General features: G+C 36.1%; 1 protein-coding gene across 4 annotated transcripts in view; it reads left to right on the top strand.

Moving 5' to 3' along the window:
* SNX13 (sorting nexin 13) overlaps positions 1–19811 on the top strand; it is a 66336-nt gene that overhangs the window by 5157 nt on the left and 41368 nt on the right. For 3 of the 4 annotated variants that reach the window (XM_069007074.1, XM_069007073.1, XM_069007072.1), the window contains exon 2: positions 15847–15959. The exons of the other annotated variant lie outside the window; for it this stretch is intronic. In XM_069007074.1, coding sequence (XP_068863175.1) covers positions 15847–15959 — 113 coding nt within the window. The remainder of the gene's footprint in view (positions 1–15846; positions 15960–19811) is intronic. 4 annotated transcript variants of the gene reach the window in all.

Raw genomic sequence — 19811 nt, 5'->3', positions numbered from 1 at the left:
AACTAGTTTTTTTCAAGTGGGATGCCATGAAAAATCTGGGATTTCCCAGGATGGAATACAGAATTTGACCATGGTGGTTAATGCAGGAGTTTATTTTGAAGCTGTTTTACCAGTGACGCTGAAATTTTTCCAGTCCTGCTGTTTTGCCTATTTTCTCGGACAGTGAGCACAAGACTAATTTGATTTGAACCTCACCAGTTTGTCAGTCCACCAGTTGCCAGCAGAAGAAGGAGATAAAATCATCTCTGTTGGCTTGCATCCCATTAAATCTTTTCATGCATCAAATGGCCTGTATGATGTCCTTTCTGCAACTTCACTTGGAAGGATTTTGTGATAATCAGAAATACTAAATTTCAAGAACTTTTTCTTTATTTCACAGGTGGAAATAGCACTGTGTTTATTCATGTGAGGGCTAATATGGCCTAATTAAAAGTTCACAGGTACCATTGTTGTCTGAAATGCTTAATTCAGGATCCCATTGTGGTTGGAGTTTTGAGTAGGAGGATGAGTTTTGCACACATTTTCTTTCCAAGAATGTTCATAACTTTGGGAATGTACTTTGAAGGATATTAACTGCTTAAATGCACTTGTGCTTTTGTTACAGTGTTGGGTTTTTTTTATGTCTGTTCCTTTGTCTTTCTTCCCTTTATCTCATGCTTCTTGGAGGAACGGAGTGATCCTAGTTCTATTTTAATCAAATCTGTTTGTGTCAGAATATTTTTATTTCAGAAATGTCACTATTGTAAGACCATGTATTCTTGTTCTTCAGTATATTTTTGCAATTCTAAAGATTGACTACTCAGCACTTCTGGTTGTGCCTCTAAGGCAGTGCAGGTTAGCCTATCTGTTGTGATGTAAGGGAGTGAACTTGAGCCGGAAGTTTGAGTTGCTACATATCCTGTAGGGCACCCTGCATTTCTACTCTTCCAGCGCTGTTCGACAAGGCCAGGTAGAAAATAATCTAGAATTGCAACATTCTTGCAGCAGCTGTCCAGCTGATTTTGAAACAGTGCCTCAGACTTGGGATGGTTTCTCACATGCCTCTTAATTGGTACTAAAAGCAATAGGGAATGAAAGTGTATGGTGTTCCCAGTCACTCCTTATTCAGGATTTGGCATTCCAGACTGCATGGCAGACTGCATGGATGAGTTGAAGATCTGGTGATGTACATACCGTGGGAAACAAGTGTCCAACTTGTGTTACTGCAGAAAGAGTGACTGGTTTAAAGTCTTGCTGATTGTCAAAATGGTCTTGGAATTGTCTGACTTGGAGAGATGAGGGACGGCTTGTTGCCGTGCTGCTGTTGTAACAACAGCTGCTGCAGGCTGAGATATCTCTGAGGCTTGAGTGTTTTCTCCTGTGTGAGGGCCACTTAAACCTTTACACTCCATGTCCATTATAATAAATCAAAACTTTGTTTAGGTTGGTTTTCCCCAAAGGTTGTGGTGTTTCATACCATTGTATCAGCTTACTTCTCTGAAGCATATGTAGTGATTTTTTGTGATACCTTGAAAATAGTAGTATCAGTAAAAATGATATGCATTCCTTATTCACTGAAGGAACTATTTGTGCTTGAAATCGCATCTGTATTTTACTGTATGATTTTTATTTTTTTTCTAAAAATCCATGCAAGTGGTTGTGGTTCCATTCTCCTCCCCCCCACCCCCCACCAATGTATCTTGGTATATTTGTTACTGATAGACAATTTATCATGAAACCTATTGGGGATTTAGGTATCCAACCTCCTTTAACATACTTGGAAGAAAAATACTTTTTTTTATAGTTTATATACTCAAATTAATATTTCTGATCACAATGCTAGCAAGTGTAAATTTCATTAACTTTGTAAAATAAAATCATATACTATGGAAGTCTTAAATCTTGTTATTTAATGCCTGAATTACAAATTTAATTTGATGGTACATATAATGAAATGGTAATTACTTTTTATGCTTGTTTATTTATTTTATAAAATTTAAAAATTCTTGTCGAGAACAAATTGTTTTATGTGAATATAATTGTTGTCATTTTGATAAGAAGTTATTTATTTACAACATTAGGCTAGGACAGTAAGGTTTTATTTAAAATTTTCATGCTAAACAAAGTTTTTCTTTTCACAGTCAGCAGTTTTTCTAAGTTGAATAGTGTGCAGTAGGTAGGTGTGTTAAAAATAATTTGTTCTTACTTTGTGTGTTACAAGCATTTTAGTACTGGTACTTTGCTTTATGGTCTTACAACTATGTAGTTCATTGCTTCTGTTGTGCTTTATGCTTGACTTGCATGTGTGCTTAAAACTTTGAAATAAGTTTTATATTTATTTCTTTATGTTGTTTTTTAAGGTCTGGACTTTAAATGGTACTGGTCTTCTGTCTTTCAGTTGGCAGTTGTCCTACTGCAGCTTCTTAAAAATTCTTATGAAGATTATGAATTAGCAGTAGTGAGACCAACAGCAAACAATATTTCTATGAATGTTTCTAAGATCTTCCATTACTTTATTGGATATTTTCCTTTATTGAATTCTCCAATTAATGATGGTTGGCTGTTGCCAATCACTGTTTCTTTTAATTGTGCTTTATTTTACTGGCACCTTTTTTGTTTGAAATATTTTTTCTATTTTAACAATCTCAATATAACATGATGCTTGCTGTCTTCTTAATTTTTCTCTCTAGATTTCTAGATAATTGCCCATAACTCCTATTTCCCTTATTCTCTATTTTTTGATGCATTATGCCAAATGTTTTTTTGTTTTCCAGTGATCAAAGTAGCTGCATTGTGCTGTGTGGAGTTGTGTACCTGGGTTGGTCTGAATACTTCCACCTTGCTGTCTGTGTGGTTCTTCTTTTCTTCGTTCTTTGTTTCTCTCATGTGTTTCCCTCTCCTTTATAGCTATTTTCTTTATATAGTTACCTTTGTTTTCCTGCTGCAGTCACTGGGATGGTCATGTATTTTCCTTTAGATGTCCTTCATGCACAAAGGCTTTAGGATAATAGGAATGCCATTTCATGTTTGACTTCACTGGATGTAGCTTAGGTGCTACTAAAGAGGTTTTTCTCCCCTCCACCAGACACAAGCTGGTCTGACTACTTCTTGTTTCAGGTCTAGCAGCTAAGTAGCAGCCACATGAAGAATTCTTTTGCCTTGGTGAATGAGTCTTGTGGAGGGATATGAGGGTGGGAACACAGGATAAGTTGCCAAATCAACAGCTGCATGGTTTGGTGCTAGGGAAGTGCATAGTGCTATTCTGCATTTCCTTCTGCGTAGATCTAAACCAAGTCAATATCCAAAATAATTCCTGTACTTCGGAAAACAGGGAATGTCACTATTCCCTCAGTGACTTCTGAATGCATCACTGCTTCCAGAAGAAGTTATGAGTAAGGTTTGTTAGCTCCAGTTAGGTTTCTTTTTTTTTTTGTTCTTGGCCATGTGGCAATAATTGAAGTTTTCAGATATCTTCTCTAAACTTGCCCTGGGAGCTGGATACTCAAATGACTCAATTAGTTTAATCTATAATAAGTTTCAGTCTATAATCTTGAGGTGGCAAGAGTTGATGCACCATTTCTATGGTTTCCTTCCTCTCCGAATTCATTGAAATTTGTTGGAAATATTCCATGCCCTGATGTTTGAGAATGAAGTGTTCCAGCAAGTTCATAGAACTGCCCCTTTATGTAAATGCTATTTGTAGATATTCACACTTGCTTTCCCTCTTCTGTTTCTTAATGGGAGAGGTAGTACATGAACCTGGAGATATCCAGGAAATAGTTGACGTGCTGATTCTGGGCCCAGACTTAGTATGAGGAAGAAGATGACTACTTGAGGCTAAAAGATTAATTTAGGATACTCAACAGGCTCTTTGCTTTCATAGAGAGGCCAGATGGACAGAGGTTATGGAGCAGAGTCTTGGAAGAAGCTGTAGGAGGCTCCACTCTAGTTACTTACCTGCAGCACTGTCAGCAGCATTCTGTAGCAAACCACTTGATAAAACTTGTGGAGTTGCTCAGGGTTGTGTGGGCAGCAGACAGCAGTTTTCTCAGTAACAGTATTAAGGAGAAGGCAAAAGTGCAGAGAACTGTGAAAGAGATGCACAGAGTGAGCAAGCCTTCCCAAATGCCTTCCCCAAACGACTCTGGAAAGCAAGTGGGTAAAGCACACAGGCAATAAGGGCTGTAGGAGGTTTTGGGAAAAGGGGATATTAAATACATGAAGGGGAAAGATTTGATTTGTTTCTGTTGCATTCCTGTTACGTTTGTTCCATTGGAAAAAGACAATAATACTTAAACAATTTCCCCCCCTGTTAAGTAAGGGCTTTTTTTTGCTGATTAGAAGCAAAATCAGAGTGCTGATTTTTTGTGTTGGCACTGTCCATTCTGTGAAGTTAGGCATCAGCTGCTTATTAAAGAAGTTGCAGATTTTTTTGTATATTGTGCAGTATTGAAAAACTTGGTGACACTGAACTAATCTCTTTCTCTTGCTTTATTTTGTGCAACTGGATGATGTTATTCTGTCCAGAAAAACAGTTGCAAGGAACAGGAAGTTTTTAGGCTTACTCTAGCTTTGTAAAGGTTTGTGTCATTTTGTATAACAGCTGTTTCCATGGTTATTTTGTCTTAACCCAGTAAGCATGCTTCATATGAAATTTGGCCTTGTTGGAGTTCAGATGTACTCTCAGAGACCACTGGGAATTTGTAGTGAAATAATGGTTTTATCAGAGTTTCTGTATTTAGTAACTGGAGAAAACCTATGGTACTCAAAGAACTGCATAAAATTTAAACTTTGGAAGAAAACAGTGGAGTAACATTACAGTCTCCAGAGGAAGGTGCTAGTATTCTGTCAGTGGTTTTAAGTTTCTTTAAAACGTACTATATTTGCGCTTGGGATCCTACTTATTATTTGTGTACTGACAACAACTTCTTTGTGGTGCATACTCTGATCTTTGGAGTTTTTATATCCATTTCATTTTCCAGTTTGTTAATTATAATACTGATTAAAAAGCACTACATAGTTTTAAAAAACTATTGTGGAACTAGCAGTGCATTTTAGACAAGAAATTAGATATAGCGAAGGGGTGACCATTGCAAGCAGGAGTCCAAACTGAAACTAGTTCATGCTGCTGGCACTGATTGAGGTCTTGGAACTAAAAGAAAAAAACAAATCTGCCAAAATATTAAAATCAGTGAATACAGTGTTGGTAGCTGTTTCTTCAGAATCTGGTGTTTTGTCAGCAGATGCTGCCTTTATTACTTTGGTGGTAGGTGTGTAGAGACTACGACTCTTGTTTATTTTTGAAGACAAAGGTGAGCACCAGAGAGAGGAGGAAGGGAGTAATACTTTTAAAAATTGTGTTACTTCTCAGTCACATAAAAGAGGGTCAGAATGTTAATTGGGAGCACCAACAAGCTTTCTAAATTTACCCTTGTTTTGGTGACAGGTGTCGCCAGTGGCTTCATAATATGGATATATTTTGTTTCAGCACAAAATCCTTTGTGGTGGAATTGGATATTGTACATTGGTTTCCAGATTGATTTGGATTTTAATGGGAAGGCCAAAACTGGACACAGGACTCCAGGGGTGTCCAAATGGAGAGAAAGATTCACTTTGCTGTCTCTGCCAGTGACACTTCTGTTGACAGAGCGTAGAATACTGTTGGCCACCTTTGCTACAAAGGCACACTACTGGCTCAGATTCACCTTACAGCCCACCTCGGGGTCCCTTTCTGCAGAGCTGCTTCCCAGAGAGTGGGCCCCAGACAGTATTGTGGCCCACGGTTAGTCCACCGCAGATGCAAACCTCTGCTTGTTTTTGTTGAACTTGATGAGGTTCCTGTAAACCCATTTTTCCAGCCTGTTGATACACCTCAGAACCCTCCAATGTAATGAGCACTCACCCCACTTGAGGATTCTGTGCACACTGAGAGTTCACTGTATCACATCACCCACATTGCTAAGGCATCATTGGTCCCATATTGATCCTTGAAGGTTTCCACCTAGTTACTGGCTGCACACTGAACTCTGTACCGCTAGTCACGTCTTTGCATCCAGCACTTTTTCACTTACCTTTTAATCTACTCATCCAGCCCCTACCTCACCAATTTAGTGATAAGGAAGCTGTGGGATGTTGTGCTAAAGGCAAAGTGCACGTCATCTAAGGCCCTGCCCTTGTCCTCAGTATCACTCACCTCGCTGTAGAAAGCAGCTGGGTTGCTCAGGCACAATTTGCACTTGGTAAATCTCTTGGTTGCTCACAACCTTCTTAGAGACTGAGATGATACTGACTGGCATGTATTTTTCCTTCCTCCCTGGCCTGGACCTTCTCTCCTGTTGATGCTCTTCTGCTGCCAGTACAGTCTGAATAATCATTTATGTTGGCTTCTGTTAAGCTTTGTGGTTTTGGATTCCATGATAGCAATTACAGTACTGCCTTTAGTCAAGGTGACCTTTGACATTACAGTTATTGCCTACAGCTTTTCTCCTCCTTTTTAATAAATTAGAAAAAAGAGGAAAAACTTTTTTCAGGGGTTGTAAAAAGGATAGGGATGTTTTAACCACATTATTTCGTTTACCAAAATAATACTACAAACATAGATGGCATGACTGACTGTATTTAGAGACAACAGCCTTGATCACTTGGGACAATGTGAAAATTAATTTTTGGTCTTGTTCAGTCTGTTACTGGAGGACTCCTTCTGGCAATTATGATAGATAATGTGAATTAGCTTCTTCTACTTGTATTCTTTCACATTTGTAACCAAACTTAATAGGGCAAGTAGAGTCTATATTTAGTACAGTCCTTGATAAAAATATTCTGAAGTTATGTTTTTAGCTTAGTATTTTTAAAGTAACTTTTTCATCTAGATGAGGAATGTTGCTTATTTGGAATCTATTAGATTGAACATACTATTCAAAGAATAAAAAACCCACAGTAAACCACTATATTGCATCCAAAGCAGTTGCATCTTACATTTAGTGGGATAATGCTGAAAATTGTGATGCAAGTAGCAAATAGCAACATAATATTAGTAGTGGATTAAAGAACTAAACAAAACTCTTGGATGACTAATTTTATAGGCTGAGGAAGCCAGAGTACTAAAGGTTGATCAGAAGTTAATGACTAAATCTTTCTGCAGTAAATTTAAGTACTGGATTTTGTGTGTGTATATATAATATTTATGTATATGTGAATATACATATAATATATTTAATACATATAATATATAATACACATATAATAAATTTAACTCTCAGTAAAAAAAAAAATCACACATCCTGCAGATATATATTGAAACATATGGTTTATCAGTCTGTTTAGAAGAAACTACTGGTTTTTAAAGAATTTGCTTGAAAACAATTATTTGCTTATGGCTGCTTTCAAGCAAGTCCTCAAGTAGTAGAACAGAAGTCTTAGTATTTTTGTAAGTATAAAGTTTGAAGATGTTGTCTGCTGTTTACATGTGATGAGTTATTTAGGAAAAAGCAAAAAAATAAAGCTCAATAACTGCTGTTGCAGTGTGCAGTTCCAAAATGTTCAAAATTTTATATAATTTATCTTATTTTATACCTTATTTCTCTGACACATCTGTATTTGCAAAAACTTTGCACTTTCACTTAGTTTCACTTTTTGTTGTAGTGGGGTTGTTGTTTGAAGTTAGTGAGATTTTCCAAAACAGATACTGTATCTTTGTGCATCTTTTTTATATTTATTCTTTTTTTTAAGCTGATTCTATCAATTCAAGATTGCACAAACTGTTTTGCACACAACCACTGCTGTGAAATTGTGTGGTATCTCCATAGGAAAAAAAATGGATTTATTTTAAGAAAAGTAATCATTGTTCATCAAACCACTTATAACCCATCTTTTTCCATGTTGTCCTCCCTGTAAAGATCATAGACAATAATGATTTGCCTTTGAACAGAAGACTCTGTCCAAAATAATGTTTATATAAATAATCTCTGTATAAATTTTTTTAGTAATGGTATAAATTGGGCAAGTGTAATGGAGATTTAAGTTCCAGGAATAGGCAGATGCTTATTGCTTGGCAAAAGGGATGCTTAGTTAAGTTACCACTATGACAGAAGAACAGCTCAGAACTAAAGAGATTTCTTCTCTACTTCCCAAAACCACAGCTCTCTAGGTATGAAGAAACCTTTCTAAAAACGTGTCCCAAACAACTGTTTCTGTAGTATCCGTGAGCTCTGCCTACACGTTTTTATTAGAAACCCAGAGAGATGACCACTAGATCTGATTCTTGTTGAGAGAGACTCATTTAATGCATACAGATAAATATTAGGAGCTGGAGTGGCAGAAATTGTTCTCAAAGCAAAGCTCATGATTCTTCAAGTTCATTCAGTGGAATCAGGTTTCTTTAGCAGTGAAAAAAGAAAAAAGATGGTGAAAAGAACGTTTAGATAACTCCTTGCTGCCGGAAAATAAAAAGCTTAAGATGCTACTTGAGCAGTAGTCAAAAATGAAATAACAGTTTCTTGACCTAGAGCATGTGACCTCATTATTTTAGCTATATAGGAGAACAGACCTTTTTTTTCACCTGCTAAGGATTCTGGGGGCTTCCCCCACTGTCCACTTTGCCACTATTTTGCACCAGGAGAATTTGAAATAGATGTAATCTGTTTATCCAGAGGCTGAATGTAGAACAGTCTAGATTATCTCTTTGGCTTGAATTCAAGATGGAGGGATTATTTATTCTCTCACTGTAGATCACCTTAGGCAATCCTGTGAAGCCTGGCCCTGTTTCAATCACCTAAGGTGATCCAAAATGCTTTTATCTTTTTGTCTTGCTTTCTGTCCAAATAAATAAATTAGCTTGGATACAAGTCAATATGTATTCTTACAAAGGAAAAAGATCACTTTCTTGGAATTGGTATTAAAGATGAGTTTGATTATGTCACTTTCATATTGAAGAAAGTAGCAGAAAGTGGGACTTGCCTCTTTTATTTCCCATTGCTATCCAAGATGCTCAAGTGCCTCTTTTAAATTTGACCAAAATTTCATATCCTTTAAGTAGAACATGATTCAGAATGGATTTTAATGCAAGCATGTTATCAGGAAGAGTGTGCATCTGTGAAGGTGGCCTCTTTGTTTTTCATGGCAAGAAAAGTACTTGGGCCATTCAAGAAAAGGTTACATGAAATGAATCTTTCTGTCCCTTGATGATAGTTTTGCTATATAATAAAGTAGCTGTTAGCACTGGAAATAAAGGTTAGTAAAATGAAGGTCAGTTTAAAATTAAACATTTTGCTTCCTAATCTCATGTAATGATCAGCAATGGTGGCAAAGCAAGTGTGAGAGAGGAAGAAAAAATAATCTTGACTCTTGACTCCAGGCTGAATTTTACTCTGTTTACTTGAGAAGAAAGTTTGACATTGGAAATATTTACCATTTCTTATAGAACTGTAAGTGATAATCACAAAAACGGTCTTTTACTTGCAAAAACCCCAGTTGTATCAAAATATGGAACTTCTTAATTTTTAATTATATTACAATTTGTATAGTAATATTCTGCTTATTGCAAGCAGTCAAGTTTTAGTAATGGAATTTGTTGCTCTCTGGATCAATACTAAAATCGAAGTAATGTGCACAATAACTTTTAGTCTTTCTAGTTACACACTATAATGTTACATATTTTAAGAAAAAGTTAGAATGTATTTTCATTTAAATGTTTGCACTTCTAAAAATGAGTTTCAGGAATAGCCAAAACCACAGTAATAGTGAATACAGACAAAAAATTATTGCCTGTCCATTGGAGCTTAATCCATTACTCCGCCTTGTATAGCTGTAGGGGAGAGTAGGGGGAAATGATCCCAAAAGCTTTACTGTTTCATGCAATGTGAGGAGCAGCAGGAAAACCCAAACTCAGTGCAGTTAGACATGATTGTGTTTGAATTAATCCAACTGTTAAGTAATTAAGCCATTTGACATACAAAGTGTGCGTTGAATGGAAGAAGGGGAGGTGAGGTGGAGAGGAGACAGATGGACTCTTGCTTGCAACAGAGAGTTTCCAGCCTCTGTAACCAGGAGGGATCAGCAGGAGTACTACACTTACCTGGAAGAAACTTGGCCAAACTTCTTAACATTAATCAACATTATCTTTTTTATTTATGTAAAAGATTATTAGTGTATATTTATATGCTTTAGTATTTTAAGCTTTCTTTAGGAAAAAAAAAACCAATCTAAACGTAGAATGACAAAAGCAAAATAGACTATGTAAAGTCCTTTAAAAATTTTGTTAAAATTTCAAGAGTTTCCTTGAGAGTACTGCAGTAAATTATTGTATAAATTCACCACAATTATTTTTCCATAGTGTGAAGTAGGAGTGGAGCTTAGGGTGTTGTTTGCCTTTATGGGCTAGGGAAAGAAAAGGGCAATAGGATAAGAAGAAAGAGGTTAAAAAGAGACCTTTAGTGTTGTTAGGATATCATGATATGCAGAACTCAAATCTCTGTTGACGTGTCTTTCAGATGACTGCTTTAACTTTGGCAGATAGGAGAACGTAACTAGAAAGCTGTTAATGGTTTATTTCACAATTGTTAAATATTTCTCTGAGTAGTGTAACATAACAATTTCACTGTGCTGAAATTGGCACTCCAGTTGGTACAGCTTTCCAATTTTACTTGTCATGCTAGTGAAGAGACAGTAATTTGAAACCTAAAATAATGTTTTTAATCACTTGACAAAAGTGACACTCACCTTAATTATAGAAAGGTTTATATGTGAACATGTTCCATTTGCACTCAAAATGGAAGGCAAATTAAAAGGCAGATGTGTGGAATTAACAAAATTAAACTTGACATCTACTGTGAATGCAATCTCTGACAATTTTTTTAATGTGAGCCCAGACGAAGCATTAAAAAAAAAAAAAAACCAACCTAATAATTTAAATTAGCCAAATGGCAAAAGGTAGTTTGATTATCAGTGTGTGTTGGGAACAGATCAGCTACTGTAACTTTTTAATGGACAAGTGTAATTTGATAAAGAGAGTAAAAGGTAAGCAAAGAAACATGTTTTTGTTTTTAAATGTTGCTGTTCTTTCAAAGTTCAGATGATTCTGTTGCAACCATTAAATCTGAAAATAATCACAAATTATAATCTTCCAAAGTGGTATTGGTCTTTTGGATGCTATGGTAAGACTTAAATCTTCTGCTGCAGCTTTAAGATTGACAAGCAGATGATTCCAGAGCCCGGCCTTCCAATATGGGTGTTCTTTATTTGCTCTTGGTCTGTGTCTTCAAACTTGAAACCACAATTACTGTGAATGTGTGTGGGAATTGTGAAGAGAGACAAGTGCCTGGAACAGGAGCTTCTTGCTGGAGTAGGAGGATGGTGGCACCCAGAGCCTCATGAATGGAAACACTTGTCCGTTGTTCAGTAGCAGAGGGGGACTAGGAGGAACCTGTTATCTGGACTTGTGGAGTAACACTTATTTTGCCCTGAACCAGACACATGTGTTACATTACTGCCAGTCGCAAGCTAAAATTTACAGCACTAGTTTAAATCTAAACAACAAACCTACATTGGTGAATCATTTTTAGAGAAAGATGTGTCAAGACTGAAGATCTTGCTTAAAAATGGGTGTGGGGCAAAGGTCTGAAAGATTGTCAGATCGATTAAGCAAATAAGAAACCTATTGAAGCTACTTTTTAGTAAGACGTAATTGTGTTTGTTTCTGGAATAAGTAATTGCTGTGGATTGTGGATTTTTAGAAACTTCTGTGTGAGTGGTCATGTTAAGTCACATAGTCAGTGTTAGCTCAGCACTATTAGCCGTAATGGTGTGCAGCTTCGACCATCAGAATGTTGCCTTGATTAGGAAGCAGAAACCAAAGAAAAAGCAAATATGCATAACAAAGCAAAATCTTTAGGTACTATTAGTACTTGACTGTATACTGTGGAAAAAATCATTCCATGTGAAAAATGGACAAAACCTAGTCAGAAAACTAAACAGGTCATCGAGGTGATAGTTTTGTTATCTGTTAAAGCTGAATCAAGCACATATGAATATTCATCTTTGTGTGCCTTCTCTCACTTGATCAGCCTCTTCAGTGTACTGTTGGGGCTTACAGACACTGCTGTACTTCAGCTGCAGTTTATTTTGCTGAAGCAACTCCCAACTATGGAAAGAAAACTACTGTGTGTGACCACAGTGCTACATTAACCCATTATATATATATATATATATATAACCTTAGTAATATACTGCAGAAGTCCTTGTAAAATCTTAGACTTGAGAGCTAAGAAGTGATGATGGTGAGACAAAGATGGAGTATCTAGTGGTGATAAGCAAAAGTGGTTAAAACTGGTGAAGTGTGGAGCAGCTGCTGACATGGAATAAACCTCCTTTATCCATGTGTATGCGCACAGTGTATACCTAACCATGCCTACCACAGGACTGAGGCTTGTGTTTCTCTTTAGCCTTTAGGTAACTGTCCCTAATTCCTTGAAAGTCAGTGAACAGCACTGTGCCAGCTCAGCTTGGAAGTTTGCTGTGCCAATATAGGGCATGTCAGCTTCTTTTGAAGGGTCTGGATAGCTGTGACTTAAACGCCAGCAATTACACCATTTCTTTAGAAGACTGGTTTGTTCTTTCTGTCAAGAGTGATAAGCATTCACCCTGCAGCTAACTTTAATAAGAGTAGACAGAGCTTCAGTAAATCTGTGAATCTTCTAAAAAGTTACCATTATGAATAAAATTTGGAAATAAGCTCTAAGTGGGGTTTGAATTTAAATACCTGAACTATTTTCATATTGACTAGCTGCATCATATTTGTGTATGTTTGGACATTCTATTCAAAAATAGTTGGTTTTGATGTATAAAGAACTTTTAAAGTAAGTTTTCATTTTTTTTCCTAGGAGTTATATTGCTGAAGTCCCGTCAAGAAGTGTGGAGTTAGGGGAAGTTCTGTTTACAGTCAGCAGAAAGGGTACCATCCTGATGATTTAATCCCTTTGAATGTCTCAAAATCCATAATACTATAAACTGCTCATTTAGGATATACAGGAATTGGGCCAGTATCTGTTGTACTTCCTGCAGTGTACAAAGTTGTACAAATTTTAAGAAATCTTATTAAAATACCAAATGAGATTTGAATCTCTGTACCCATATGCTAAACTGCAAAACTAGGGCATAGGACAAAAGGTCACTGTTTTCTTTATTAGAGTTATAGAGCTTTCTTTGTTAATTATGCATTCATCCAGCTCTGAATATACATCCATCTAGTTTAATTAAGTCATTTAGAGTGCTTATCCCATATTTAGAACTTAAACTTTTTTGAATGATGTGATTAAGCATAATGGGGTTTTGACATAAAAAGACCATCATTAAATGCTATCTTCTGTGTGCATATCTTCCTTATCATGCTTGTAGTGCTCTGCAGAAGTTTTAAAATGTATTTCTGAGGGTATGGATATGCAGAATCTTCTTTTTGTATTGAAATGTAGATGTGCAGTGGGATCTCATGTTTTAGTTCTGTTGCATTTGCCAGGTTTTTTTGGTTTCTTTTTTTTGACTGGTGTGTCTCTCCTTTCTATCTTCCAAAGAGTTTATCATAGAATCCTAGAATGGTTTGGGTTGGAAAGGACCTTAAAGATCATCTAGTTCCAACCCCCCTGCTGTGGGCAGGAACACCTTCTGCTAGACCAGGTTGCTTAAAGCCCCAACCAACCTGGCCTTGGACACTGCCAGGATTGGGGCATCCACAAATTTTCTGGACAACCTGTTCCAGTGCCTTGCCACCCTCTTGCCTAGTATCTAATCTAAACTTAGTCTCAGTTTGAAGCCATTCCCCCTCGTTTTGTCACTACGTGCCCTTGTAAATAGTTTCTCTCAATCTTTCTGGTAGGCTCTCTTCATGTACTGGAAGGCCACAATTTACTGCATTTACTTACTATGAGTCAACAAAACAGCAAAATCTTCTACTCAGTTGTGATTGAGATTTTTTTTTTTTTTTGTAGTGCCAATTCAGCATTTTAGTGTTGTGGCTTTTATGGTTTATATTATCTATTAAAGCATTTCCTCAGCTTAAAGAGAATTTAATAACTTGCAATGTGTTTTTTTTAATTGCAGTACTTCAATTACACTCATCTACATACTAGTATGTTTTCATTTTTCCCAGACTGAAACACTAAGAACAAAGCCAGTACAGCTTTTATCTCTTGCTAAGAAAGTTCAACTAGGAGAAAATAGAATTTCATCTCAATGTTCCATTAAACTTTTAACTAAGAAGAATGAAGTAATTCTGATGACTGCAGTTTAGATCAGTGAAATCTCTTCAGAGCTGTGATTTTGCTTTTTGGTCTTGCTCTCAGAAAATAATCAAAGGTGCTTTATATAAGAGTCTTAATTTATATTATTTTTTATTGTCTATAGGATTTTTAAAACTTTTTTTGAAAAAGTAGATTTTTTTAAAACCTGTACCTAAGATGAAAAGATGAAATCTAAATAGTCCCTTGAGAGAAATGATCTGTAGCTCCTCCGTATTAAAAGCTAAAAAAGGGCTCTCTGCAAATCTGGTGTTCAATCTCTGTTTGTTTTCTAAATGTCAAACTGCAAGACGAGTTTATTTAAATACTTTCTTAGTGTTACTTGTTGACACAGTTGTCTGAGTTCCCATCAGGGTGTCATTTGATCACTGTTAGGAAAGGCGTAAATTAAACAACAACAACAACAACCAAAAAAAAAAAAAAATTGAGAACCTTAGAGCTGGAACAGTTTTGGTGGCCTATAAATACTTGTCATCGTTGTGTTTCACACTCTTGGGACTTGGCTGAAACATGCTTTCCATATTGAACTAGAGACGAGATTGAATTAAATTTATATAAGCTTTGTTGACTGCATTGCAGCATTGTGATGGTGTAAAAACTATTGTCAGTCAGGTTTTCCCTGCCTTGCTTTTTTAGATTACCATGCATGTACGTATAGGTATGTACAGACACGTGTGTCTAGATAGATAGATCAAGTATGTGTATACATGTATGTATATAAATGCACTTACACTATAACCTATATTGGCACAATAACTGGAATCTTGCTGCCTTTTTTGTACTACTGGTGGTTACCAGTGCAGGTGGAGTTTTGCATGCTGCATTTATGCCAGACATCAACCCCAAAATCCTGCCAGGCCCACATGTGCTCTTGTGGCTGATTTTAACTTTTTCATGGGCTTTTCAAACAACCCTTGACTCCCTGCCACTGCCCAAGTATCAGTTTCTGAAGTTTCCCTCCCTTTTATTTATGGGGAAGAGTAAAAGTATACTTGTGCCAATTATTTGGTGCACCTGTTGACCCGCCTGTGGCTTGACTGGAGAAAGGGACACCTTTTTAGTCTTGCACCTGCTTTGATCTAGGGAAGAAACAGCATTGCTTGGTTGTAGAAAATAACATGCTTAGATGTGTAAAACAAGACTGTATTCTGTCTCTTCCTGTTCTATCTCAAAGCCTGCTTTTTCTGAGAAGGTGGTGGAGAACTTTTCACACGGCAGGGATGGGGGGAGAGGTGTGGAGGAAGGGATCTCAAGAAACAAAGTGCACAGAAAGAGAATAGAGAAGAAAAAAGTCGCACCTTGAAGGATGATAGTTGCATCTGAAGTGAGAGATGAGGAACAGTATCTGAAAGAAAAATGCTCTAATGTTGGCTAAACTGGATTACTGACCCACAATATAGTGGGGGACATATTTGATAGCAATATGCTCTTAAAAACAAAGGTAATTTTTATTTCATCAGGCAGAATTTATATCTGGTTAAAATGTATCAAACATTGTAGGAACTACAAGTATTGTTCTGGAGACTTAAAGCTGTATGAATATAATATTAATTATTCCTTTTCTATGTGTTCTTATTTACAGACCAGTCTTTCCATATGGGGATGGGGAAGTCTTGGCCTTGTGCTTTTTCTAGTAACTTTTGGACCCTTCGCTATATTTTACTTTGCATTTTATATCCTCTGCTTTGTGGGTGGGTAAGTACACTGTGTAGTGTTTTGTTTAATTTGCTGTGAAAGAAAAAATTTAATGTGTATATTAGCAGAGAGCTTGCTCTGAAAATCTAAAGTGGCTTTATGTAATTAATATTCCACATTTGAGCACCTCTTTATGAGCAAAATTTTTGTAATTGAAATCTTAACTTAGCTATTTTTAGTGGGTGTTAAGAGGACAAATGCTCACATAAAAACAGTGGTATTTCAGTTCATACTTTTTATTACTGTGTCAGTTCTTTTCCCAGGTACTTCTAAGTACTTACGTTTCCTTTTCTATCACAATCTCATTTTCCTACCTAAGGCGCTTGATTCATGTGAGTGGATGTTGTCCTGGGTGTATGGAAATAATGCTACACTTTGAACAAGTAGATCAGTTCAGCAGCCATAGACTTTTCCTTTGTTATCTTAATAGGCAGGAAGGGAGCAAACAGGCGAAGTTTAGCACCGTTACTACATTGTATATTATGGTGTCTGCATTGTAACCATTAAAACATTTTTAATGGCATGTTAGAATGTCTCAATGGGATATTCTTTTTACCTTCTTACTTGATACCATACAGAATGTATGTATATTCCTGTATATTTCGTAAAAAATGTAGTAGAGTTTAGTAGCCAGAATTAGAGCTCCTACACTTGGGTTTCAACTGTATTAGGCTTGGTATTTCATCTCTGAGGAATCAGAATAGTCAGTCTGCTAGAAAAGGGATTTAGTTAAAGTAAAACTAACTTGAAATAAATGCTTTTGTCTTGTTAAGTCTTGATACAGGTGTTGTTGGCATATTTTGCTACCTGTTTGTCCAGGGCAAAAGTCAGAGTTCATCCAAAGGGCAAGAGTGCATCTGGTCTTTGTTTTGTCTTACCACTTCCTTAGTACTTGCAGTATGGAAAATAACATGGGATATAATAATTCCTTAGGAGGTTATCCTTCATTCTTTCTTCAAGTTTCAGTTGTTTGGCTTTTCAAAGCTAACAGTCAACATAGTCTCATAGAGCATGTCTGAAGTCAGCTACAATTTGGCGCCATGAAACTGCGTGTGGTGCCTGAGCTCATTCGTTCTCAAGTCAGCTCTCGTATCTCTTTGCTGTGGTTATTCTGCTGCTTTGGTTCATTTTTGTAGCTAGTCAGTAAACATTGATCTTATTAAGGATAAATTCATCTAGGGGTAGTGTATCTGCTAAAGCGGAGTGTTTACTTATGTATGTAGATGTGAGGTCTCAGCCCTTGCAGTAGAATGTCATCACTTCGTTACTTTGACATATACATCTTGGCTAAAGATGTGATCTGGCCCTTTTTTACACTGTTAATCTTTTTCAGAGTGACTCACTTACTGTAACATTCAGCACACAGAGCCATGAGTGCTAACTAGGCCAAATGGGTTTGTATCTAAATTATTCTTGCCTGGTTTTTTTTTTTTTTTAATTAATTCCCTTGAAGTTTCACAAAGTGCTTGGTCATGCTTCTGTTAGAAACAAACAGAAATTGTTATGAAATAACTTTTGCACTTATGATTAGCAATTATATGTCATAACATCATATATATAAATTTAGAAAACAAAACTTTAGTTTTGGTTCATGATCATAGTAGAAATTTAGTTTTAGTTCATGATTGTAGTAGTGTCCGTAATATTAACTGTACCCTTCTTTGGAGCAAAATAACAATTTTGGACATGGATTTTTATGGTTGAATTTTTTGTTGAAACTTGGAGTTCTTGTCCAATTCGTCACACAGTTTTCAAGGTTTTTATATTTCATTCAGAAAAGAAGTGGCCTGTATGAAAAACTTCTGACTTCCACTAGGTGAAGTCCAGCTTCTATCCCATTTTGTAGTTTTAGCAAGAGAAAATGATGAATCACAGCTGGTCATATTCTTAGTATTGACCTCAGCATCTACATTATACGCCAGTGAGCTGTGCAGGAAGACAATGGTGATGCCATATTTGTGTCAGTGTAATCAATCTGTTTATACTGTTTAACTCCTATTATGTACTAATTACTTCTTTTTGATTTGCTTTCAACTCTGTGTTTGCACAGATGTCTTGTAGTAAATGTACTGTTCTTTTTGGTGGACATGGAAGAATACTGAAACTATTTGTATATGTGAATAAAAGTTCAAAATCACAATTTCTCTTTATTTCATTTTGTTTCATGTCAAGACTCATTTATAAAATGTTAGCCTTTTTCCCTTCAGGATCTGGTAACTCATTCACTTAGGGAACTGAGCTCAAAAGCAGGAGGCTAAAGAAAGATATTTTTTAATTAACCTGTGTAGAATATTACAGGGTGTTATTCTTCTTTTTCCCTCTCCTTCAAGTAGTGGTGTAAACCCCTTTATCTGAGTGCTGAGACTGTCTGTTGCCATCTGCCTTTTCTGCTAAGACTGTTTCTTATCTTACTCTCTTTGCTTCCCTCTTTCGGTCCTAAGGAAGTAAAATAAAAATGATGTGAATTGTGCTTTTGCCAAATAAAAAAATTGAAATTTCTTGGATCATCAATTGCTTTGCCATTTAAAAGAATTTGCTCTGTCATCAAACCCCGTAATTATTGGTACTCAATCACATCCATATGTATATGACTGTCTGGCTCCGTTAATGATTGTAACTGCTGACCAAATCAGGAATGGTTCTGTAGCTGCTTTTTGACTTTCACAAAGCATTCAGCTGAGACTTACTTTCCAGATTTGAGGGGAAGATGATAAATCTGTGGTCTTCATTTTTCCCTCTCTTTTACCTTTGTTCTGTTGTTAATCTGCCCTTGAAAAAAAGCTGGCCATCCAGTAATCGTTGGAAGAATTTACAAAAAAATTAAGCAAAATACAGTCTTTTCCTTTTTGTGCTCTATTCATTTAGAGAAGACTAATATGATTTCTCATTCATGTTTTGAGAATCATCTTAATGAATTAAATAAGCATTTACACCAGACGATTCAGGTTAGCTAGCAGATACCCTGAATTGTCAGACTATGTATCCTTCTCTAATACTCACAAGATTTTACATTAGAGAATAAAATGTATTTGATTCTGCCACAGAAGAAGCTCTTAGCATTTCTAGGTAAAACTGAAAATACTTAAAGGCATCTAAGAAGATGAGCATATTTTTAAACCGTATTGGTAGTATTAGTATTTTAGAATGAGTCATTAACTTTAAAAGCATGAAAATATTTGAGAAAAAACAGAGATATAATGTATAGGTAGTTATTTCCAAGGCTTCAGTCCTTTTGAATAAAGGAGGAGAAGCAGCTTGCTGATGGATGTTTGAAGTTAAAGTTGATTTTAGACCAAATTTGAGTATACTGTTTCTTTAAAAGACAACTGAGGTTTCTAATAGAAAAGTCATAGATGATCAAAAGAAAATCCAAACTTTAATAATTACAAAAACCCAAAACTTTAGTAAAACATGAAGTTCTTCTCTGTGAACTCTGATTGGTGTTATGATTTTAAAGTTAGAAGGAGCAGAAGAGCAATTAAACCTGCTTTTGTTCCTTGCTGTCATATGGCAGGTAAAGACTTCTGTAAGGGAATTAGAGTATCCAGTGAACTCCTCTTGTGCATTGTCAAGCCTTTTTTTTTTTTTCCTCTTTCATGGAGTTAACCTCCCAGCTTCTGAATTACTGGGCCTCTGGGGGACTTAAAAGGAAAAATTTTAATTGTGGAAATCAAAACCTTTAAATGGCATATTTTAGCTTGGATAAGATTTTTTCTCTAATCTTATAAGTGAGAGAGAGTATCATATATCAACAGCTATGTATATTAAAGGAATGTATTACTTCAGCACATTATAAGCCTGGAATAGCTTCGTGAGTTCCTGTGGTCACAAATGCTGGTCAGCTGGCCTTTT

Source organism: Aphelocoma coerulescens, chromosome 2 (assembly GCF_041296385.1).
Source record: "Aphelocoma coerulescens isolate FSJ_1873_10779 chromosome 2, UR_Acoe_1.0, whole genome shotgun sequence".
NCBI lineage: Eukaryota > Metazoa > Chordata > Aves > Passeriformes > Corvidae > Aphelocoma > Aphelocoma coerulescens.
This window is presented reverse-complemented; position numbering and strand designations above follow the sequence as displayed.